The sequence below is a fragment of the Harpia harpyja genome, chromosome 9 (assembly GCF_026419915.1).
Source record: "Harpia harpyja isolate bHarHar1 chromosome 9, bHarHar1 primary haplotype, whole genome shotgun sequence".
Lineage (NCBI taxonomy): Eukaryota > Metazoa > Chordata > Aves > Accipitriformes > Accipitridae > Harpia > Harpia harpyja.
This window is the reverse complement of record NC_068948.1, coordinates 11669152-11694381: the sequence shown is the minus strand read 5'-3', so window position 1 is coordinate 11694381 and position 25230 is coordinate 11669152. Positions and strand designations below refer to the sequence as shown.

At 40.5% G+C, this 25230-nt stretch overlaps 1 protein-coding gene across 3 annotated transcripts in view; it reads left to right on the top strand.

Moving 5' to 3' along the window:
• CHST8 (carbohydrate sulfotransferase 8) overlaps positions 1-25230 on the top strand; it is a 191042-nt gene that overhangs the window by 30609 nt on the left and 135203 nt on the right. For 2 of the 3 annotated variants that reach the window (XM_052798254.1, XM_052798253.1), the window contains exon 2: positions 14616-14839. In XM_052798254.1, coding sequence (XP_052654214.1) covers positions 14731-14839 — 109 coding nt within the window. In that variant the 5' untranslated portion in view covers positions 14616-14730. Of the gene's footprint in view, positions 1-14615; positions 14840-25230 lie in introns of those variants that run through there. The other variant, XM_052798255.1, reaches the window with a different exon arrangement.

The following is a 25230-nucleotide window of genomic DNA, read 5'->3' as shown; positions in this document are numbered from 1 at the left end:
TAATGAGGGCACTCGGCTGGAGTGACCTTGCTGGCCACGGCTGCTGCTGCATTGCAGGGGGAAGGGCTGTCCCTGAGATGAGGCCTCTAGGGACATGCTGGGGTATCTGAGTAAGCAATTAGTAAACTGGCCTTATAGTTGAGATCAGAAGAAAAACACAAAACCCTCTACCAACAGAGCTATGAAATGTTTGTTCCAGCCCCAGCACAGAAACATGGTTTTAAGAGCACTTAATAAACTGGCATCTTAACAGCATCCTAGGACATGAATATATTAGTCTCTTTGCTTAGTCGCAGGAAATTGCAGTGATGGATTGACATCATTTTATAATTGCATGCGATGCACAACCAAAACAGAGGGCTCAGGCAGTGAGCTGCATTCTAACTAAATCCTCACTATTTGTTAATAACCAAAGTTCAACTAGCATGATATAAGAACTGCACGTATAGGATGAAGTATTAATTTAATATGCTTCAGTTGAGATTTTTAAGGTAGTCTTATTTTCCTTGAATGCATGGGTTTATCATTATCAGCCTGAATACAACTAGCACTCTTCAAGGTTTCTCACTGAAAAGAAATTGAGCGTGCAAATACTCTTTCATCATAATCACACAGGCTGTGCAGGGTAATTCATAAAAGAGCCAGAAATATATTGAAATTCAATATTGTTTTAGTCCAAATCAATATTAATAATTGTTTGCATTTTTAAAGTGCAATTTACAATTGAAAAATGTACAGAGATCAACCCATAGTTGCTAACACATCAAATTTTCCTATTAAACTTAAAGGCACAGTAATTTTACTTAAAAATGTTTCTTATAAAGCAGGACAAGGCATTGATCTGTGAAAACAGCTATCTATTATTTATATGCACAACATTAGAATGGGTTTTAATTATAAATGAGCTAAAAGGTCAGTAATCATTTTATTTTTAAGGTCTTGATTTTAAATTTGGATAGCTTAATACCAATATTTATGCACTGTGGGCTTAGCAATTTCTTTCAGTGGTGGGACGGCTCACCATGGAAAGTGCACAGAGGGATTAGGCAATGTTAATTCTCAGGAACTGGAGCAAAGGAGAGCCTCTGAGCTGCAAACGTAAATGTTCCCATCTGCTTCACTGGAGAATACTGTATCTGTGAAATGCTTCTTGAAAGGGTAGAAAGTGAAACCATGAAGCACTAGTGGATAACGCAGGGAAATGCAAATAATCAGAATTAAGCTTCAGAGGATTTTCCCAGTGCCAGAGTTGGGGCTAAGGGAGCATAATCAGTTTGTAAATGGACAGACCTGTGGTTCTTCAGGAAATTTTTGTGAAAGAAAAAGATTTAAGAAGCTGTCAAACACCAGACTGGGTCTAAGGTGGTTTTCTGGATGTGTGGACACTGATACAAAAACTGAATTTGATGGAACCAGGAGTTAAGACTTTGTCTGTATTGTCCTGGTTTGAATGAAACCATTGCCATCGGTGTGTTGATGGCAAGCTAGAGGCCTGCTTGGCTCTGCGTACTCTTCAGGAGTCCTGGCTCAGGCGCAGCCGGTTTCTTTATTGTGGAAATAATTACAGAGTGATAAAAGCAGAAAGTATTATAAAAATTATCATTTCTTTATAAAGTCCTAGGAGGCTGTGGAATCTCTGTGCCTGGCTATTTCTGTGGGCAGGTTAGCGAAGCATCTTTTAGCACTGGTTTAAGTACAGTTGATGTAGTTTATCCTGGGGATAACTTATACTGTGGGCAAACCAGAAAAGCTCAGCCCCTCTGCCACTGTTTTCCATTATCTGTTTGTAACCATTAGCTGCTGCCACCTAAGTTTAATGAAAGCTTAAGGAAACCCTAGATCTGAAAGTGCAGATATTTAATTTTTTCCTATCAAACTGTGAATCTAGGATAATAAACTCACCCAGCCCAAGGAGCCCTGGCACCAGAGCTGCAGGACCGCACCTTGTTTGGTTTCTCTAGGCAACCCCAGTGAAGTCATGGAGTACAAACTGGTACGACTGAGCAAGAAAGCTATTTAGCAATGTGCCATCATTGGAAAATTAAAGTCCAAAAGGGATATTACAGTGATGTAGCCAAAAAAATCCAAAGCTAAGCAGTCAGACCCATATCTCTGGCAAACACTGCGCAGAAAGGAAAAGAATTAGATGTCCCTTAATTGCTATGAGAGCTGCAGCGCTCAGTGAGTTGCAGGTGTGGAACAAGACCTACAGCATATGGCAGTACCTCCAGTCCTTGACTTTAGCCTTGACTTTTCACTGGTCACCTTTTGCATTATAACAGTATTTGGTTTTTTTTTAACCAAGGTTCTTCAAGCTCTGTGGAATTGAGGGTATATCAATAGTGACACTACCCTAGTCATATTACTAGTAGGAAATGCCCCCCTCAGATACACATTTTATTCCATATGGGTTTTGTATTTAAAAGACAAATACTTGATCAAGCATTTGGAAAAAAAAAGTGTATAAAAATAGTAGTTTAATTGCATATATCAGTAATGAATTCATGATTAGTCTTTACCTGTGGCATGAGAAAACCAGCATCAGCTATTGCTTTCATAAGAAATATTCCGAAAAACTTCATGCAAATCACATAACTCCTCCCTATGCAACAGTGCATCTGTATGTTAAAAAAAATACAAAATCAATGCAGTTAGTTCTTTCCTTCAGAAAAGTGTTGCAAGGGGAAACACTGAAGATTGTGAGGCACAGTTAATTACATTTACGTGAACCATAAAACCAAACCAACAAAAAACCAAGATAAACTTTGGTGGGTTTTATTGGTGCCAGGACAAATACTGATGCTTCTGTGTGTGCAGAATGTGTTTGAAATTTGTCTTACCAAGTCTTATTCAGGCAAGTCATCTTTGCACCTATTAAGTCTCAGCCTTCCTTTACTGCTTGTGACACACAACGCAGTATCTACAGTCACAACCCAATTCTTTTGTTACCTTTTACAGAGCCATTAAACGTGAGTGACTTCAGAAAACTAACAGTAATTTCTCTGAGCTTCAGTCAGGTTCTTTGAATGTGAATGCCTCAATTTCAGTAACGAATGCAAATAGTGTTTGCGGTAACAACCCCTGAGCCCTCAGCCAGAACTTGCTCAGTGTTAGCCCACAGGAGAGACGGCGCAGGCACAGGGACGAGATGATAACACCAGCCCCGAGAGCCATCCCCTGGCGTTTGAATAACCCTGTGTGGTACAGGGCTAAACACACAAAACAGGAAAAGATCCCTGTTTTATATTATCTTTGCTGTTCAGTTGTCTGAGGCTAATTCACCAGTACCAACATGCTGGTAAGTGTCTCAACAGTAGAGCCAGAGCACTGGTGCTGGGGAGAGGAATATCAGAATACCCTTTTCCTTCCCCAGGAGGATTCCTCTAGGTTACAAATACTTTGGCAATTGTTCCATCTCCTGGAGCAGGCATCATTATGCCTGTCCACATTTACGGCAAAAAGAGGGAGGAAACGACAGAAGTTTTGAGGCTGCATCTACCTTCCCCTCACTGAATGCACAAACTGAGAAGGGATGGAGTTACAAACTGAGTCTGATGTCAAATGCATCGAGTCAATAGAGTATATCCATTCCTATAGAGTATCAATGTAACAACAGGAACTTTCCCAGCAACATTTAATGATCTCCGATACTTACAGCCCACAAGTATGCCTAGCAGCTAGTTGCCTTATCTGTTCTTATTACAAATCTGACAAAAGGTGCTTAAAAATAATTGAATAACAGCAAACCAAATAGTAATATTCTCCCACTGTACCAGCATTGCAGAACTGATTTTAAAGAGAGTTCATGCCTATTCGGGATTCTCATTACAGCTCAATATTGAAAATCGCCTTCTGTTTAAAAGGATGAGTAGTTGCTCTGAAATCTGTGTGTTTGCTCTGACTGCTCTGAAATTTGGAGTGTCGGAAATTCTGGTGCATAGTAGCATATAGATAAGGAAGAACCAGAAGTGCAGCGCACATAGGTGTCCCAGTTCCTTATACAATGACCATCGTACTGGTGTCTCTGCTCCCCTGTGTGAATGGGGACCTACAGTCCTTTGCCAGACAACCTTGCGCCTCCTTTCTCACCCAGTCATAGAGGTACTGCAACCACCACCTAACGAAACAGCCACATTTCTGAACACAGACTATGTCTGTCTCCTCCATGGCTCTGTTGGCAGCTATGCACTCCTGTCTTTCAAAGTACGACTGTGCTGAATCTGCAGGTGGTATTGCACCCCTTCCCCAAAGCTGACCTTGCCAAAATGCAAAACTTTCGGAAGCCAAGGAGTGCAAGGGTAGGGCAAATGCTGACCACCCTATGTAAGCAATGCTCCAGTATAATACCAGTAAACATACCCTCATGCTGCCTTTGAACAGGCACCATCTACCCCAAACGCTCGGCTTGCTTCCCCAGGAAGCTCCTGACCACGTCACAGCTCTGCCTCTCTGCGACTCCACCAGCTTCCACGTGTATTCTCCCTCACTCACCATTACACAGAACCATTTGACTCCTCTTTAAGTGATGGCAAAGCACCCAGATATTTCTCTTCCCTAATACACACCTAGGAGATCTCTCAGCTTGCAGAAGATCTTCCCTTCGGTCCCACATGGCATGTGAGCTGGAGGGGCTCAGTCCCTGCCTCAGACCTGCCAGCCCATCCAGACGGCAGCATGTCACAGCTACACCTCTGCACACCCAGCCAGCTAATCCTTCAGCACTCAGTGCAGCTTCCCTTTATATGCTGCAGTAACGTGATAACTGAATTAAAAATAAAAATTCTATTTCCTTTTGTTTAGAAATTGCACCTCAAAATAAAATGCAAATATTTGTTTCGGTTTGCTTTGCAATATATTCTGGGGGAAAATTTTCATCTGGAAAGAAAATGTAAGAGGCAATTTAGAGAAGAAAAAAAATTAGGTTTCCAACTAGACCTACTTAGAGAATATCTCCTTTCAATTATCTGCTGTGTTTCAACTGCCCAAATCAAGAACAAGAGAAAGTAACTTAGCTCTGACATATGGGCACAGTCTAAGTGAAAAAGTACCTTGACTAAACAGATGGTGATCTTTCATTAGGGAGAAAGCATTTGTAAAATTTCAATAAGAAACAAATTAGTCATCGTGGCTAGAAGGATTAAGAGCCAGTATTAGGTAAAAACAGTCAGATGTACACCATTACGAAAGTTGCTTGAGTCAATAAAGGAACCCTCTCCACTGCCACAGCAAAATGTTCCATCTCAAGGTTACGAGGGCTATTTTCTTCTTCCTGAAGTAACCATAGTAGCATCACAATGAACTAGACACAGTGTGAGCCAGGGGGTTGTTTTCTTTCTGCTTTTGCAGAAATTTTGCTGGTTTGTTTCCTCAAGTGCAGAATTAAAACCACTCTCACTTGTGACAAAGGTTTTTAATTCCTAGCTTACAGGGACCATTTCACAGTTTTCCTGGTTTTCTTTCTTGCTTACGACTCCCAGACTTTTGTCTTTTAGGAAAAGGAAATAACATTGAGGAATCATGAATCTCCACACTGTATTACATGAACCCTGTTACATATGGCACAAAGTTAAGCTGTAATGTTGGAGGACAGGGCCCCACACATAAATATACATAAAGCCACTCAAAATTGTTGTTATAAAAACTACTTAAAATCTCATGATGTCCAGAAGTTTGGCATGTGAATAAAACTTTTACCCAATGGCTAGGAACATATTGTTTAAGTTTTTATATATATTTTTTTTTTTAAATCATATATATAAAAGCAGCTTATAAAATCTTTGAGTTCTGTCATCTTTTTCTCCTTACCACAACACATCTAAAACTGCGCAGAAAAATTAATTTATAAAAGCAAACTCCAATGTACATTTGCTTCCTACTGACATAAAGGAGGGAATATGTCTGGGATAATTACTTGTTTGGTACCTTTGGAAGTCCAGCTTACTCCAGGTGCATTGTATCTTCTGAAAGAAGGCATTTTTATGCAGAATAGCCAGGTGACCTATAGAAGAGACAAATGAAGCACCTTTAGGACAACAGAAGAAGAGTATTTCAGGGATGTGCAACCACCACTGTCATACGATAGTGCGGTCCTCTAAAAAACCCTTTGAAAAAGTGGAAGAGAGATTGAGGCAACTGGAGGGAGAGAGAAGCATTTCAAACGGGGCTCTAACTAGAACCAAGTGGGCGCCTGAAAAACTAGGAACCATTCTGCTGTATTTTACAAGAGAGTTCATTGCTTTCAGCATAGTTTTCTATATGAAATATTGTAGGTGGGACAATATCCCTATAAATCCTGCTGTCAGGCAGAGCCTGGGAGGGCTGGGCTGCCTACGTGTGAGATCTGCCGTGCAAATCGTGTGCCTTTCACTCTGGCGTGGAAGAAAGCTGGACAAGTTCATTACTGACACTCACTAGTTACACTGTCACTGTACAGCTCCTCTGAGATATTAATTTGAAACAATGTAAAGAAAACTTTTTTCATTTCAAATGCAAACTGCTTTAGAGATTATATTTTAGCTTAGGAATAGTATTATAACCCCTCGAGGATCTTGGCGAGGTGCGTGTATTAACTTGCTAAGGACCTGCTGCAGTCCTGAGGAGATTAGTAACACATGACTCCTGCTACAGTTTGCACCCAGAAAAGATAGGAAAGAAATCTTCACGACTTTGAAAGGATTATTTTGGTTGTTTACTGAGTGCTGTCCCTTTTGGTCTTAAATTGTAGATCAAAGTGGAAACCAAAAATGCCCACTTCCTATTGCAACATGTGATGGAAATGAGAGGAGCAGCTTTAGCATCTTTGCTGGGGGTTTTGGAATGGGAAAAAGGGGTCATACATTATCACTCTGATTTCAGCCACATAAAACAATATCATAGCTTTTTGCAGTTATGCCAAAATTCAGGTTTTGGCACGTTATATGGGTTAATACACCTTCTAGCAGTGTGCAGGTCCAAAGGACAAAACTGATATACGTAACAGAGTAGAACTGGACCCACTGATACCTGAGAAAACAAGTTTCCACCAGAATAAGAGAAAGACTCTAAACTCCATTTTCCCCACTCTTCGCGGTATATTGATTCGTGGATATGTGAGCAAAAGAGGATCCTGTAATTTTTAGGATTCTCATCATGTCGAGAAATCCCCATTTTGCATAATTGGAGGAGATTCTAAAAGCCAAGACGCATAATGACATCAGTGACTGGAGAATAGAGCTGTTAAAAGGCAACAAGTTCTGCCTAATTTCCAACAACACTGATGGGGTGCGCTGGGTGGCACAAAACAGAGGTGGTCAGCTCAGCATGTTCATTCAGGATCGCTGGGACACAGAAGAGACTAATTAAGCTGCACGGAGGAAGAGGTGCCAGCTCATCGGGCAGGTCGGTAGGTCTGATTTACCCGAGCGCCAATTCCTGCCTCTGCAAGTGGTTCTTAGGAAAACTGAGAGCTCAAAGTAGTGCTGCATAAAATCACACAAGGCAGGTAGGCTTTCTCTTTTTGAATTCAGACTGCTAAACTGGTCTGTGCATCTGGCAGCGCTGACAGGCGGCTCAGGACATACCCGTTGGAGCTGCCTAGGGGCGAGGGGTCACCAAAATCCTTCGGACATTGGCTGGTATTACAGAGAGGCGGGAAGGCTGAGCCACCTCTCTCCACTCCAGTATTTCACTTCTGATTTCCAAGGATTTGCCAGAGTCAGAGGAACCTTTAACTTCACCGGTGATTTCATTGAAGCAGGTTTAATTCCTTTCCCTGTATGAAGGAAAAATATGAATCCAGATCTTTTCAGGAAAGAATTTTGGGGAGGTTTCAGGGGCAGGGCATTTTGAACACATTCAACTTAAAATTTCTTATTTCACCCTTCTTTAGAATACTTATTTTTTGTTACTACACAAAGAAGAACATAATTACCTATGAAGTTGAAGTAAGCCTGACAAAATGTTTTGATTTGAAATATCAGCTGGAAACAAATTTGTCCCTTCCACATGTCAGGGAAAATCAAAGTTTTTGTTCTATTGATAAATGAGCAAGAATATAGTGACAGAAAATCCAGCACCCAGAGATGAACATTTGGTGAATGGAAGCAGCACAGGATTAATAGTTTCCTACTTCTTTCTATGCTAAGGAAGCTAGAGGATTTGGGGCATAATACTTGGGATTCATTTGCATTTCCTATTTCCAAGAAGAAGTGCTGACAGCTACTGAATAATATGACTTTTAATATCTCCACTTCTAGTACAGTGCCTGCATTTGTGAAACTGCTATAAAAAGTTAGTTTACTGGTGAATATGAATAATGTTTATAAATCCTTTTTTCTTCTGTAAATGTCATGATAAGCCTGATCTAGAAGTCAGGGATAAAGCAGAGAGTGGACACTTGAGTGATGGGAAAACTTAGTGCCCTGTGTTTGAAGGCCTTTTGTCTTTGTAAGTGCTTTGAAGCAAGGAAATGCATACTTGGCTCAGCTTCAGAGATGAGAAGCAGCCGTTGTTCACACAACTCATAGAAACACAGCTAATGTCTCTAGAAGTGATCACTTCAGTAATAATAGCAAATCTTTTCCTTATATTCTTGTAGTAATAGTATTCCTTTTTTCTATTCAGCTAATTGCCCACTGTCACTATCCCAGTCTATAACTGTGTTACACAATCTAAGTAAAATTATCTTAATAACGCATAAAGTAAGTGCTCCATTACGGCACCCTTTCAGAACACACAAAACAAAACCCAGTAGAAGATAAAAACCCATCACAGCTCCCAGCTGCCAACAGCTCACAGTTAAACTTCCCCAGATCAGCTATGGGAGTGCTGAAATTTAATGTGTAGTTTTTATTTCTGTCAGGTAAAGGTTGACTTATAAAAATATTTCTGCATTTATAAACATCTCTCTCTGAACTGGCAATACTACCAGTCAATGCATGCCGTTAACTGGGGACAGTTTATCAAAGATAAAAGACACCACTGAGGCTGTGCCTGTGCAGTGCCACATTTCTCAGTACAGAGAGCCCAGACAGTGCTGCACGGACCCGTACCTCCACAGAGAGCTCCAGAGCACGGTGGAGACATCTCAGTCTGCCTCCCAAGAATGGTGCAACCACAGCAGCGGGAGCCTGTGCGCAAGCTAATCTCTGCTGCTTAGTACCTGGTTATTCAACAGCACACAAAGCACCTGGTGGAAACGCATCAATCCCTGCTTTCAAAAGGCAAAGATACCTGCATACTGCTGCCCTCCTTTGAATAAACAGTAGGCTTTGACTCTGCTCTGAACCGGCAGCCTGCTCTCAGCTAAAGGAATATCAACTAAAGCTCGCACAGGATGAGAAATGAAGTTTACCGTGTACATGTGAACTAGGCATTTACATTCATTCACAGGTGATTTGTAATTGTCCAATTTAGCGATCGGTAGATGTTTGCAAAGAACTTGGGCGTTTTGTTGACTCGCTGATGTATATGGTAATGTAAACCTGATGCTGGCATTAGTTTGTGTTCCTTGATTCACTGGGAGCTGCATCGGTGCCTTGCAGTGAAGCCCCAGGCAGTGAGAGTATAAGGGTGCCCTGCAGCGGGCAGGAGCCTTACGGGGTCTCTGGCCCACCTTGGTGCTTCCCTTCCCCTGGTTCCACATAGGAAAAGAGCCTCTTCTGTTCTCGTCTTGGCACAGCTCCTTTCGTCTTCAGGCTAATTTAGCTGGGCTGGTCACCAGCTATGCAGGGGAGTGAAAGCACACCGGCACCCAATTGCACAGAGGGTCAGGTAGCTTGGGTTCTGCAGGGCTCCTGTGAGCAGCCAACAGAGAGAAAGGAGGGGCTGTAGCTATCTTGTGCCCCCCCATCCCTCCTGTTCTCTGTGAGTGACCAAGCTCTTGGAAAGCAATTGTTGGTAGTGATGTGAGAGCTGCATACCCTGACATCGAGTTTCCCAAGACAGCCAGTCTCAGATATGCTACCCACATAAAAAGAAAGGGACCTAAACTAAAGATTGACAGACCTTTTCTTGCGGGCAAGTTATCCTACTGCTTTGCTCTGCAAGGTTTTTTTTTTTACTTTCCTTTGAAGCATCAACGTGGCTACTATTAGGGAAAGATCCAGTTCCAGGTGGACCAAAGGCAATCCCCTGAGTTTCTACCGAAGAATTACATCATGCCCTTAGATTATTATCTTATCGATGCCGTTCTTCACACAGACAAGGGAGAGAATATCATGTCCGCAAAACTCATGAATGAGCAAACAGCCCACGTGCTATCAGACACAACCCTGAGTGCAGCCTGGCTGACCCATCTCAGATGAGGAATCAAACAACAGAGACGTTGGTAGAAAACTGTCTCTCTGTCTTTCTCGGACTGATCCATCATCATAATGTCAAATTGCTCACAGTAAAAATGTTTGGCCATTAGGCTTCCAGGCGGTGATTGCAAAAAAGCAGACCTACAAAGCACTACTTTCAGTGCTACTCTTGTCAAAAGGTTTAAATAAATCTCTCCCATCATACTGGTTTGCAGTGTCTTTCAGTACTGCTTGGGAGCAGGGGGGGATTAGTCCTGCTTCTGTGCTTGTAAATAAAAGATTTGGTGCCTGAAAATTTCACTATAATATTCAAATGTTTTCCACAAACATATTTAGATGGTTTTTACCTAAAACTGTACACCTTTTTCCTTAAAAGTCTTGCTTTAATGATGCAACACCTATTCTCCTACCCGATGCTAATACCTCCTCACCTCACAATTCATAGGAGTACTATGGTGATTAATGAATGTCTTTGAACTGGAAAGTGCTATCCGAGTGCTAATTATTATCCACGTATACACATACTTCTGCTGCTTTCAAGGGCAGAGCATTCACATACCATGGTAATGGGAAAGCTTAGAAAAACATATATTGATACCTAGGAGTTTTATCCACCACGGAAATGTATAAAGGGAGAATAAATTAAAAGTTAGATGTTTCAATTCATTATTGCACGTTCTAGTGAACCGCTCTCCATCTGTTTAATAAGTTCAGGGCAGCTGAAAATGGAGTTTAGATTGGAAGCTGCTTGCAACCTTACCTGCTTGCACTCTCAGTAATACTAATAAGAATTATAAAAATATGTTATTGGCCATGTGAGGAGCACAGTTAAAGTATGTGACTGCAAATCCAAAGTGTAAGTTGAAGGCTATGGATCCATCCAAATTCTGCCTCCCAGACGCTGGGGCTCTGCAAGGATCAATCCAAAGCTCCCACTTACAGCATCCCTCTCCCTCACAAGCCTGAGGAAGTATTGCCTGAAGAAACTGTTAGCTGATGCTCCACTAAAGTTTTTTACAGGTTTTTCATCTCATCCATCTTTAAAATGACGTGATTTGCGTGCAAATGATATTTTCAAATGTTTCCTTAATGAGGATATTTCATTCACATTTATCAGTCAGTGCTAACTGCTTTCAGAGTTCCTCTGCTCCTGGAACTCAGCGACCAGCCTGGGAGGGCTCAGGAAACACATGCTCAGCAAGTATAAAACAGCCATTCCCATTCACCAGCTTTGCTCTCCCAGGACACGTTAATTAAAGTCAACTGATTGAAAAAATAATTACAGGAGAATAGGGAGGGGAAAAGCCTAGACCCATAATTTAAAGGTATCTGAAGTTTGTGTTTTGTTGAGAGGTAATAATTTTGTTGAGAGATAATAATTTTGTTGAGAGGAAAGAAGTTCTCTTTCCTTCTTGGACTCCCTCTGTATTCACCGCTTGCGAAGATGTGTAATGGCAACAGGCAACAAGCAGCAGCCTTTCTTTAGAGTTAATGCAAGTACATGCGGCCTTTTCTTCTTTCAATACATGCTTTCATCTACCTTTCATTGCTGTTAACATCTTGAGGTATCCCAAAGACACTGTAATGTATAATCTAAAAAGTTATGTGATCCTGAACACAGTTGTCCTATAGGATGTGGAATAATGTAAACTTTATAACTGTTAAAAACTGCTGCTGTAGCATTTCTCGCACTAATTAAAAACTGGCTAGGGATCTTCTTTCTTGATGCTGCCTCTACTTCAAACAAAAACATTTCAACAAATCAAACCCAGGGAAAACGGTTTAGCATTTTAAGCTGATAATAATTGTTTTAGAAACCCATATTTGCTTAAGGGTATAATTCATTCCAAAAATGACCTTAAAATTCAGCATTAAGCAAATATAAAACCCCTGTTATTTGGGAGTGGATGTTTTTAAGCTGCTCTCTCTCAAATTATGATCATGCATTTCTTGCCAGCCCTCTATCCCACCAGCTGCCGGGGCATTCCCAGCAGAGAAGGGCAGTGCCACCGACGCCAGCCGAGGGGCTGGGAGACCCTTCAGCTCTCTGCTGCGTCACAGCCTTTCTGTATAACCCTGGGCAGGACACGTGCCTCACGCCTGTCCTGTGAAACTGGGGGGGTAGTGTCCTCCTCCCCATGGGCATGCAGAGAGCATAAATAGGTTACAAAAAGGGAAATGTTTATATTAGGTGATCAAATACAATTCTTAGAAAGCTCTGACTGGACAGTTTTACAAAATGGTGGTGTGATTTTGGTGTTGCACCAGCCTTGCCACAGGTGGATTTGGTTTGAAGTACCCATTTATCCAAACCACTGACTACGTAGAGCAAACAAATTCTGTAGCGAACCAGAGAGGGGTGGTTCATGTTCCCTAATTGTTTGCTTCTAACAGCAGTGTTTGGAACTGTAACACAGTTGCTTTGAAGGCTAATCCTCCTTCCCTAATCTGACTCCCCTAGGGCTTTAGAGTTAGTATTTGACCCTTTAAAAAAAAACATATATATAATAAATACATGTGCAAAAAGTCCATCCATACTACTACACATGCACGCAACAGGCACAGATGGATCTGCACAAGGATCCATAAGGATTTGTCTTTGCTAGTGCTGAAAAAATTAGCAACATTTTCTTTTAGTTTTACTTTTAAAGGGGTGGGAAAGGTTTAAGGTGAAAAAGTAATAAAAATACACAGTTAATGTCTGCCATAATTTTAACAAAAAATAAAGCTGAATTCACTTATGTATAGAGAGAACTTAGCACTCTGCATTAACTTAAGATACAAGAATCCACCAATGTTCCTGGCCTGGAACTCCAGCTGCTTTACATGCTGAATAAACATAGTTCCCATTAAATAACCTTATCAATCAGAGTCACAGAAATTACTTCATCAGGACTGCAAAACCAGTGTTCTTTGGTGTATTTTAGAAATTTAGAATACCAGTACACTGCAGAAAATTAAAAACCTGCTATGGAAACCACGAAAAGCAAACAAGTTGCCCGTGACACCAAATATTCCAGGCACATTGAAAACAAATCTTTAAAGACTTTTCTTGGCATAACTATTTTGAATCATCATCTTTCCACAACACGTCCTCCCTGCAAACTAATATTACACAGTCTTTCTGTACTTAGAACCTCTTTTGTAAACAAAGACCACCTTCAAAAACCTTCCTTTAGACCAGGTCACATTTACAATTAGAAATATGAGAAAAGCAAAGTGATGGCCACTCCTGTGACCTGTTGCTGATCTCCAGCCTGAGCCTTGTGTTCAGTAATTTTCTGATAAGAAATCTGGTTACGCTTTTGGGAACCAGTTCCACTGCCTGTGCTCTAATGCACCTTCCTTCGTGTTACTGACAAACACAGGACCAGCATAGTTGTGTGGCAAAAGCATTTATTTTAATTAATAAAGCCATGTGGCACCGCTAATGGTTTTCCTCTCTGGTTCCCATTCTTTCTTAGTATCTTACCAGAACCGACGTCGGTTCCAGTGGGACTATTCATGGGCTTAAAGTGAAGTGTTTGCCTTAGGGCTGTGCTCAGCGAGGGGTTTAGAATGACACACAACGTGCCCATCTGGGACTAGGGCTGCTGCTGGTAACGGCAAGTGTTAGAGCGAGCAGTGAGAATTCGCAGAACCAAGAGCAGGAACTTGCTGGGAGTTCCCAGGGGAGGAGAGGCAGCCATGCCCGTCACTTCTGCAGAGACAGCCCACTTGCTGCCCAGCTCTTTTCTCATGTTTTCTGCAAGCCAGAAAAAGGAGGTCCAAGCACTGTGACCAGTATTTCCCTTGGAAATCAATATGCCTGCAGAGCTTTTTCAACGGGCGGCATGGTGACCTGTGGTGCAGCGTTTTAGTTCGACTGTTTTTATCAAGGGTGAAGCAGGCAGCTGCCAGTTGTTCATCCTTCTTCCCATGTTTGACATGCAAGGTGAGCTCTTGTGATCATTTCCCCCACATTATCTCACCTTATGGTTTTCATATTGTTTAACCAGTGAAAAATAAAAAGTGACACATACTTCGCTTGGCGCAAGCAAACTATTAGGAGGGGTTTCTGTGCAAATTGCAGCCATGGCATGACCGTTTTACCCAAACTGTGCTTTTTAACAATATTCTACATTGTCTTTTCAACATGTTAAGAACAGCGACGTACAATTAAAGATGAACCAATGGGGCAGAAATTGACTGCATGACTGCAATTAACTGTACCAAAGAAATACTAGAGAAATCAGTTGTTTTGTCTAAACAAGGACTTAAATCTACTAATCTGCATTGAAAAAATAAATGTTCTATATGTTAAGTTTTAGAGGTTTGGTTTTTTACCTCTTGTAGACGTCTTACGCCAGACTTCCAGATGAGAGGATGAGACTATGAGTGAAGAGTGTCCTGGAGATTGCGTGCAGTTCTTTTCCTGGGTCAGAACCGGATTGATCTGAGAACAATAATTATGAGGCTGACATGTATGTTCTCCTTCATCTTGCTGTTTGGAGCAGCTGGGCTCGTCGTCTTCATTCATCTGCAGGATCCAGAAGAAATAGTTCATCAGCAGACACCAGGTTAGCATTCCTATTTCTATTTGACTCACGAGCTCTTTCCTGTTCAACATTTTGTACTTATATCCTTAACATGTTTTACATATTTCACAGAGGTTGCCTCAACAAAGGTATGTAATTTTTTTAATGAAGGCTATTTTGAAATTAACAATTTCTGTTTAAAAAAAAGGAGTTTGCTTAAAAAACACTTCCAAGAACCAATTAACTGATTATGCAGGGATCTTTGCCAAAGTACACAGGGTCCAGCTGGATGGAGTTAAATTTTCTGCTAAAGTTGAGACCAACTTCTGCTACCAGCTATACCACTATAAATATGAAAATGAGAAATTCTGGCAAAAGTTCAGTTCCTGCAAATACATGCCTCTGAATCTACCTTTGCTTGTATATGGTATTCAGTGTGTCATAGAGATGTAAAATAAGAGATGCATAAATGAGTCATGCAAGAAACATAAAATGCTTTCCTTTAAAGTGTTTAACTTCCATTAAACTTTTCATAACTTTCATTCATATACACGCCATCTTCCTGTGCTTCTGACTTTAAACTGTGAAGAGCCATGAAGACCACATCAATAAGAAAACTAAGAAACTGTGGGCTGAAATAGTGGTGTCCTTTTAAAGGAGGGGCACGCCAGAAGTATGAAAAAGAAAAAGATCTCTTGATTTACTTACAGTCGCTTTCTCTTTGACTAAGGCTGTAATGAAGGCTTGTTTAGAGCCTAGACAAATACCAGTGCAGTTACTCCAGCTCATAATAATGCCCCTGTGCACCGAGGTTTTGTCACTATGTTTGCTCTTATATGCACTGAAATTCTCCTTTGACTACATATGTGCTTTATAAAAAGTCTATTCCATTGAAATCTTCATTGTATAATGAACACAACTGTGTATATTTTAAAGTATTACTAACATTTCTAAGGGAGCTGAACCCTAATGCAGAGAACTGTTAAATAATTACATTAAGTACGAATTTCTGTGTCCAGGTTTACTAAGTGCTTGTTTCCATGTCACTAAACAATCTGTACTTTAATATGTTTATTATTTAGTCCAACTGCACACCAATTTTGAAAGCAGCCACTCAGCTGAAACTATAGAAATAATGAATCATCAGTGTTGTGGAAAGCAGAGAATTAACCAGTCCCTTCAGTGCTTTTGCAATTTATTTTTGTATACTTAGATACAAAAGAGCTTACAGATTAAAACTGGTGGTATTGGCCACATTTGACTGAAATTGGCCAGTAGATTGGGGATGAGGGGAAAGACATACAGACAGCAAAGGCAGGCAGTACTCTAATGCATCTAAGAATGTGCAACTTTACATTGAAACATTAATTCTTTGCTCCTGAAAGAGAAGGAATTTCTAGTGGTCTCTCAAAATGAGTGCAATTTCTTCTCCATTTTCTCATTATTGGTCCCTCATCTTGACCTGTCGTACCTCTGTTCTCTCTGCTGCAAACCTCTTGAACGCCAACTGCTGACTGTAGTACTGTGAAGTGAAATCACTGTGAAGTGATTTTTGAGAGCAATGTAACTGTAGAAGGGGACACCCAAGCACATTTAAATAAAAGCGAGTTTGAACAGATGTCCTACCCCCAGCAGGTAAACTCACTCTGAAACATACCCGATTGCTGTGGGTAGGGTTCTGCGTAGCTAAAATATGAACATCCCAATGATGCTGTTACTGCCAAAGGTGTGTAATCAATTGCTCCATTCTCACATTCAATTACTATTTATGTTAACAGGACTCAGACTGTACCCTTGAGTAAAAGGTGCTCAATACAATTACTCTTATTTCTGTTTGGCTGATTTTCATGTTTGTTAAGTGCTTTCAACTCCCAGTGGACTCAGAAACTCCTTACATCCACTGCTTCTGAAAATGATACCAGTTATCACTAAAACATATTAGGCAGCTTAAAGGACACAGGAAAAAATATCCATTCATTTCATTAAAAAGAGAGCTAGGCATATTTCATCTCTAGACAGTCTCCTGTGAAAATCTGTCAATCACAAGCGACATTTTTGGCGTGCTGAAAAGGATCCTTCCTTTCCCCTGTTCAGCGTTTCTCCTTAAAAGGGCCTGTTTCTAACAGAGATTAGATATTCCTATAATTTGCTTGTCTGATTGCTCCCTTAATAGAACTGAACAAATGCACGTGTCATTAAGCTACTTAGGACAACAGATTCTGCATGGCAAAGTTTTATTGGATTAGCCTTTGTATTTCCCGTGTAGTTACTGTGTAGTAAAACGTATTTGCAAGATGCTGGAATCTCATCAGGAAGGCTGGAGAAAAGTCAGTAACATTTATTTTCCACTGAAAAGCAGCGTAGGAGAATTTTGCATCGTCCAAAAGGGCATTTTTCATTGTTAGTACGTTCAGTCATCTTTAATTTAAGATAGTACAACTTATGAAACAAGATTAATAAAAATACTTTGGTACTTCAGTTTTATCTGTCTGTTCCGGAAATTGTTCTTGATTGTTTTAGTCCTAGCAAGCATGATGGTGAGACCTTGATGTACTACTTAAACCAGTATAAAATCCACAGTCATAAAACTTTAAGTAATGCTTACATTACTTTCACTGAGCAAAGTACTCCTGACAGTAGCTGTTTGTGTTGATTTGTTACTATTCATTTATTCTTTCCCTGTGCTTCACATTGCTACCTAATTGTGATGCTGTACTGAGAAAGCAATATCAAAGTAATTTTCCACAACATTAGTTACAATTTTCTTCTGATCTTTCGAGTGAAACAATCCCATCCTGTTGGCTTCTGTGAGCATATAAACCTTGATTACATTTATCTGTTGGAAACCAATGCTTACAAAGTATATGTGCCCAGGATAGCGGGTGTAGAGCCTTTTTTGCTGATTGACAAACATGCTGTCTGTGTAGTTTTATTTATATAATGCACATCACTCTGAGCAGATGTATTTAAGACAGACAGCCATTTAGGGTGGGCAAAACAGATTTCCCAAGCCAATATATTAAATTCAGTACATATTCCTGTGGTCATTAAAGAGACAATAACTTCACTTACGACAGTTGTTCTCTCAGCATCCATGAAGAGTGCTATTGCTATGGAGAATGCGGGATAAAGCAGAGGTGTGGGTTGGGAAGTGGTATGAATGATAGTCATACACCATACAGAAATGTGATGCTCTTCTAATAATTCTCCCTGTATAATTATATAAAACTTGGCTTCTGCAGTAATCATGCCATTATTCTTAAACAGACACAGTAAAGGATTCGTTTTGGGTCAGTCAAGAACATTTGCACATGATGCACAAGAAAAATTTAATACATATATCCCCATCCTAATGCTAATGACTCTTGAACGTATAAATCTCCTGTCTGTGATAGGATGTTAAACATGCAAAAACTTTACAGTAACCAAATGTGCAGCCACTGCTGTGTTTGTCCTGGAACCACAAAAGGAGCTGGGAAGGGGCCTGTCCAGCCCTGTGGTTAGCAGGAGGCTTCTTCAGCGTAATGGCATGCGCCCTCCTCTCTCTCAGGGTTTACAGTGGAAGAGTTGAGAGGGCTAACGAGCACCTTTACAGCCTCGGCCAGGGCCACTGCGGTTTATGAGATCACTGACAGCATGGAGAACTTGGATTTGTGAGAGCTGCATTTGGCTGGTACAAGAGAGAGCAACTTGGACAAACGATGTCAGCAAGTGAGAGAAGAGTCTAGAGGATGCAACCCATCCTGACAGCTCTCAGGTGGATTTCAAATGCCTACACAAACTTCTGAGCTGCAGACCAGCCAGTCCATGGGCTGGAGACAGGATTGTGGTCATGAATAGCAGGTGGTCAGGTGAGGTCATGAATGCCAGGACCACTGCTTCCAAGTTGCACCAGGGACACAGAATCTATAGTTGTACTACAGTATCTATAGTTGTACTTAAGACCATGTGCTCTATGGACTTTAGTCAGAAGAGGAGGGATATTCTAAAATGGCATCTACTTTTATAATAGGAGATTTTGCCAAATAAAAACTAGGGGAAGTATTGATATTCCTCTACACCTATATTCATGTAGCAAATTTCTCTCTACATGGCGAGTAAGTCTGTGGGAAAAAATTATTGGGTTTTTGCAATATGGTTACTGAATTCACAAACCTGTAAGACTTTTCAGTTAGAACTTTTAAAGATGAATATATATGGACACACACTCCTCTGGGAGCTGGTAAAAGGTGGAAAATACATCTCAAAGGATGCACATTGTGAAAGCTCCAAAAGGGTGAAAACGGGGAGTAGGATGGAAATGGCTTTGCACTCTGCCTATATCAGAATTTGAAAGTCAAGTATGAAGATAACCAAGCCTGAAACTCATCTGACTGATATTCTGCAGTGATTGCTGTCCTTAGCTCATCTACCAGTTTCTAACATAATACTGTCATCTTCTTTATTTTCTGCTTTACTAAGGGTTTGATAGGGAGGAGTGGGAGGAAGGAGAGACGACAGTCTGAAGGGCTGGCATGCGAATGCTATTGCAAACCTGATGGCACAAGGGATCCACAGTGCAGAAATCTTACTGTATATTGCAGTAGTCTCAGAGCAAATACCAATATTATAGCTATACTGAAATTTTCTTAATTACTTATTCAGAGCACATACACCTTGTTACTCACAAATTACAGTCCTATGCACATCTCCATGTTGGCTGTACATTTCCATAATACTATCCTACTGCACAATGTACCACTTGTTTGTCATACTGGAAACTTTTTATAAATACAATTGAAAATGAACTAGCATTGATATATAATTTCAGAAGTAATTTTCCTACAATTTGTGACTTACTTCTCTTTGTAAACTGGAAGCCATTTAATCTGCTTCTCAACTAACAGCATCAGCAGAAATCATGAACAAAAGAATCTGGTGATTGTAGCAGATATCAGTGGGCTCGCCAATACTCTTTTCAAGCAAAAGTGGCATACTGGTATGCGTGTAAGGGTAGCTTCCACCAGCTCAAGAGTGGATGAACCTTCTGCAGTTGCATCCTCTGAGTCTTCTTTAGCTGAACTTCCTCCAGCAAAGAACTTCTCTGTGTGCAGACTAGTTCCCAAATGTCTGCAGTTATTGGGATGAAAAGAGAAAGATCTATTTTCTTGTCTGCAGAGGCAAGGCACTTAATAAGGGAAATGTGGTCTTATGAGTATGATATTCCATTTTCTGTTGCTTGAAATGGTTGTGGTTTAGACTGACTGTGAATGTGAACCTGGTTATTTTTTACATTGGAAAGAAGTGCTCGCAATGACTTTCATCAGTCTACTGCTATAGGGGGATCAAACACTGTCCAGATGGTTACAAAGGAAACCCTACACCACACAGCCAGTGCAAACCTGTTCAAAAGAAATGCAATCTAGTGCTGAAAGCAATCACATATAAGCTGTTTTATCACAAGTAATATATAGAGATTGTCTCCTACAATGCTTTTTCCCTGCTTTCATGACCGTGCCATATCCTTGGCAGTCTTATGAAAAATGCAGCATTTATTTATGACATGGTATTGAGAGCGCGCCACTTTTTTTTCTTTTCTTTTTTTTTCAGTTTCTGTTTAAATGCTTTAGCCTAAAGCCTATTAAAGCAAATACAGCTCTTAGCTATACCATCACAGGCCAGCATTTATAGGACCAGTATTTCCTGTCGACCATCAGCAAGTGCTTTACAGGAGTCAGAGCACTTCGGTGTTAGACTGTGGAATTGGGATCCAAAGCTGCTGCAGTTTGTTCCTGTCCTGCCCTACTGCTCATAGTTTGTGCTGTATTGTGTTAAATCAGGCAATTCACCTGCTAAATGTTTCCATTTCCTATTATAAAGGGGGTTCTCTGCAGGGATTCAAGGTACCTAAGGACCACGAGATCCTACAACAAAGATGCAAGACCAAACCATATTGTGACATAATCACAAAATTCAGTGCATTACTAGCAGTGGTTATAATCCCACTGCAGTGGTGCACACACACATCAGATGACTGAACCAGATCCACTGCCCATTTATTTGATGGCATAAAGTCCATGTCACCTAATCCCAAATGTATTTATCAGCATAAAAATAGAGCGATGTAGTGCTAAATCACTCACGTAGTGCAGCTTCCACTTCCACAAATTTCCTTATCCTCTCTTTTTCTGTAAGCACTTCTTCTCAGATACTGACTGGTTAAAAAAAGAGGTTTGATATTTCTTTTAAAGCCTACTTTTAAAAACTGTCAGAGGTTGACACTTCTTTGTTGTGTCTGGCAAAATAAAAAGTGACCTGCCATCTCAGAGCTGCATTCGTTTATGGAGCTTGGCAACATATCACAGGCACAACTCAACCGCAATGTGATATGTCAGAAGACTCTTAGAGTGGCAGCTTTATGAAAGTATATTCCTAGGGAACAAGCCTGGATGCTTCTCAGATTCCCCTAGAAATTTGCAGAGGCATTACAGAAATATGCAAAAGTTGATCAGCAGACTTTCATTTCACCTCAAAACATTTATTCTAAATATAAGGCTATATTGAATTTTTCATAGAAAATGTGTCAGTACTAGAAAGCCTCCTTCCATATGCCAGCTGTCATTCAGTTTGCTTGATTTTTAAAACTTGATACCACATTGAGGAGCTTAGGTAAGTTGAAAATACTTTCTGGATTTTCTAAAGTTTATGCCGTTTTAAACATGTCTTATAATATATGTTTCCATTTCTCAAAGTTATTAACGTTTGCCTAAAAGCTTAACCAAAAGTTCCTCTCTCCAGCAATACCATCCTTTTTTCATTTAGTAAACATTAATTTTCCTTTCATGATTCTAGTGGAGCTTGAAATTAAAGGTGGCTTTCTTCTCTATTATGGCTTGCTTTGTGTATCAGCATCAAAACTGCCAGTTAACTATGGTTTCAGCACCAGTCAAGAGAGCATAAAAAGCCAAATAATTGATCTTGTATAGGCCCTACACAAGAGCAACTTCTTGTGGACATCTTTATCATTTTCTCCAAATGAATAATCTATATTTGAAAGTAAGTGACTGGTTTTGGATCTGTCACCACTTGACATACGCAAGGTGAATAACTGACTTTAATCTTATTCTATACAGGCCCTATCCTACAAGATGCTAGCTCATAGCATCAGTGCAGAAAACCACTTCAATATCAACTGAGTGGCTCGACTGTTAGCTCTGCTCCAATGCCTGAAGTGCTCTGCTGCCTGAGGGTCAGAATATTCTGCATCTTGTAAAATTAAGTCCCATCTTTGTCCCTTTTTGGTCTCAGCCACCTCAGGAGACCTATGTGGTGATTAAGGGGAAAAATGCTCCAGCCAGGCCCTTCCTCCGTTGCCACTTCTACACATCAGAGCAATTCAGACATGCTCTTGTCCTCTTTTTTCAGAATCACTATCCACTGGCCGTTCATACCTACTGAAATGGACTCTTTTGGGGCTTCTGTTCCCACTTTTTAGTTGGAAACCACACATTTTCTCATAAAACTCTTTGCAGGGAATGGATGTTTGATGTTTTGCTCTTCGTAGCGCATTAGCCAAGAGATCAGTGTTTGCAGATTTTGAGTATCCCTAAACGACGAAAGTGAAACATGCTGTGCCACCACGTATGTATGTGCGTACACAAGGAGAGTTACACAGGCTGGGAGGAAATCAGGGGACATCAAGTCCCTTTATGGAGCAGTGGGCACTGAACAGCCTCAGGAGGGGAAAAAAAAAAGCAGGTTGTGAATGAAATCCCTCATCCTTCAAGAAGGTGGCTGTGCTCCAGTGCCCTGTTCCTTCTCTATTCTAATTCATTCACCTTTCTCCTTCCATTTGGCATAACGATTGGCAGTGCTGAGCTTTCTGTAATGATGGCACAGATAAAGCTTGGGACAAACAAATGTATATTTGGCCTTAGAATTATTTTAGGCTTAAATTCACAGGAGTCTTCGCATGGCCTGCATCTGCTGCAGTCAGAGTGGCTGACATGGAAGCCGCGGAGACACACAAATACTTATTCTTGTGGCCAGGAGGACAGAAAGCCCAAGCCTAAACAGAGGAAACTGGTCATTTGCCCAGTGGCTATTTGAGGGGGGTGGGAGAGGAGACTCCTTTTCTCAAGCTGTAGGTAGTGCACAACGGCCAAGATCCTATGTGCCAGTTTCCAGCTTGTTGCTTTTTTTTTTTTCTTTTTTAAACTTGTTTGACTTGACTTTATTTATTAATAAAGTTCTGCACAGCTTAATGCCCAGAAGTCAAACCACAGGAGAAATTATAGACAGCAATCACTGCCACTCTGTGTGAACTGAATGCAGCTTTAATTGGGTCCTCCTAATTGTGCATGCAGCTGCTAGGAAAAACATGATGATGCTTATCTCATACAAGAAAACAAATTCCTCTCACTACTCCATTGTAAACAAATGAAAAGGCATGTATTCAAATAGTCGCAAAAGTAAATGTATACACCTGCAGGCAGATACCATGAATTTTGTGCCATAGCAAAGCAATTCTGTACTCATTGAGACTTTAATGTAGTTCACGGTAATTGTTTAAAACTCACCCTGAAGACTTTGGTGAGAACTTAAACAGGGCTGGGATACCATTCACGTGCCCAAAACAAACATCGGCACCTCAGCCACCAAGTTCACTTAGATACTGTGAACAGCCAAGATTAATAGCGGAAAACAATCAACTGGTTTTTTGTAAGCTGTTAAATTGAAACCTGCCCCTCCATTCATTTAGCTCAAGAGATGTTATTACCTTGTAAACAGAAGACATCCTTAAGTTGCTACCTAATTAAAATTCCAATTATTCTGCATTTATGAGCTGCTCATTCTCATGCTATTGAAGGGAATTAAGTTACCCAAGAATGTACAAAGTCAGGTATTGTTTAACACCTATATATTGATGATGTGTTTGGTGCTGCATGTTAAACCAGCCTTGTCACTGCCTGTTCCAGTCATATTTCACCAATACCTGCAGAATGCTTCTTGGGCTCATTTATATTTTTTAGGAGAAAAACAAAATGAACAGACCTTAGCAAACTGTTATAACAACAGCATTAGGGAAGAAAAGCATGTAAATGGGAGAGAAACAGGAAAAAAAAGGTGTGTGCAGCACGCAGAGAAAAATGGTAGGAAAGGAGGTCTGAGAAACAGAAGTTGAGATAACTTCCTTTTCTGTTCTTCACATTTGAAATTATTTAATGAAAGGAGCTTTGTGAGGTTTTTTGTAGAAAAACATCCAGAGAGACTAGTTCTGCTAGATACTTCAAACATTTTTTAGAAGGAAAATAAAAAAATATTAAAACCGAAATGTTTAATTAAATTAGAATGTAACAAAAAATTTACTGCAGTTTTATAATTCATGTTAATAGAGAATGGGCCCAGAATCAGTACGACTGAAGTTCCCAGGGGTGCTAAAACGGAGACAAGGGAAGTAGTAAGGAAAACGAATATTTACTACAGTAAATTTACAGTAGTTAATGAGCTTAGGAAGAACACCTTAAATTTTTAAAAGCACTAAATATTCCTAATGAACAATAATGATCTAATTATATTATACTTCCATATACAAATCTTTGAGACATAACACATTCTTAACGTCTACACATTTGCACATGATATTTTTCCTCTTGCTTGTTTCCAGAGATCAGATTATATATTCAGTATATTCTGATTGTTCTCTGCCTTTTCCTCTGAAGGCACTGGCTTCACTTCTTAATTGAGACCCAGTGGAGATAAGTTCACCACAACATAATTTAATGAACTATGGAAGAGTTACCTTTTACTGCATGAGGTATCAAGCTGCATGACAGAGAAAGAGTATCGCCTAGGTGATGTTTCAGTAGATAATAATTAACTAAGACATCTCCTAAAATAATACCACCCCCACACAAATGCAGCCCTTTCCCCCCCAAAATTGGACAACACGTAAAACGAGTTAATAAGCCAAGGACACAGTTCCTAAAAGGAGCTCAGTGACACAATTTCTTTCCTCCATGGAATCACAAATCAGAAATTGGAGACCTACAGTATAGACAAGTGAATTTTACTCTTTTTCCCCTTCAACTTCAAAGGCTGAATCTACTTGATTTACCCTTCACATTAGTCTTGGATGTGCCATCACCACAGTCCCTTCCAAGTGTGAAGAAGATTCTCCTTTTTGCTCTGAATGACGTTGAGCAGATCAGCAGCAGTACTCTTCCCGCACACAGCTGTTGTCTTGGCACCTCCTGCCCCCTTTACTTCAGGGCTTTGGGGAGGAACTTCTGCAGCATCGGCCTTGCTGTATTTTTTGGTTATTTACTTATATTTTTGAGTAGGGGAAAAAACACCGACTTTTAAACATCTCGCACGACGCAGCCTGGGGAGCAGGACTGAACCGCCTGCAGCTTCCCTCTCAGGGACACGGCAGACAGCACACTGCCATCCTT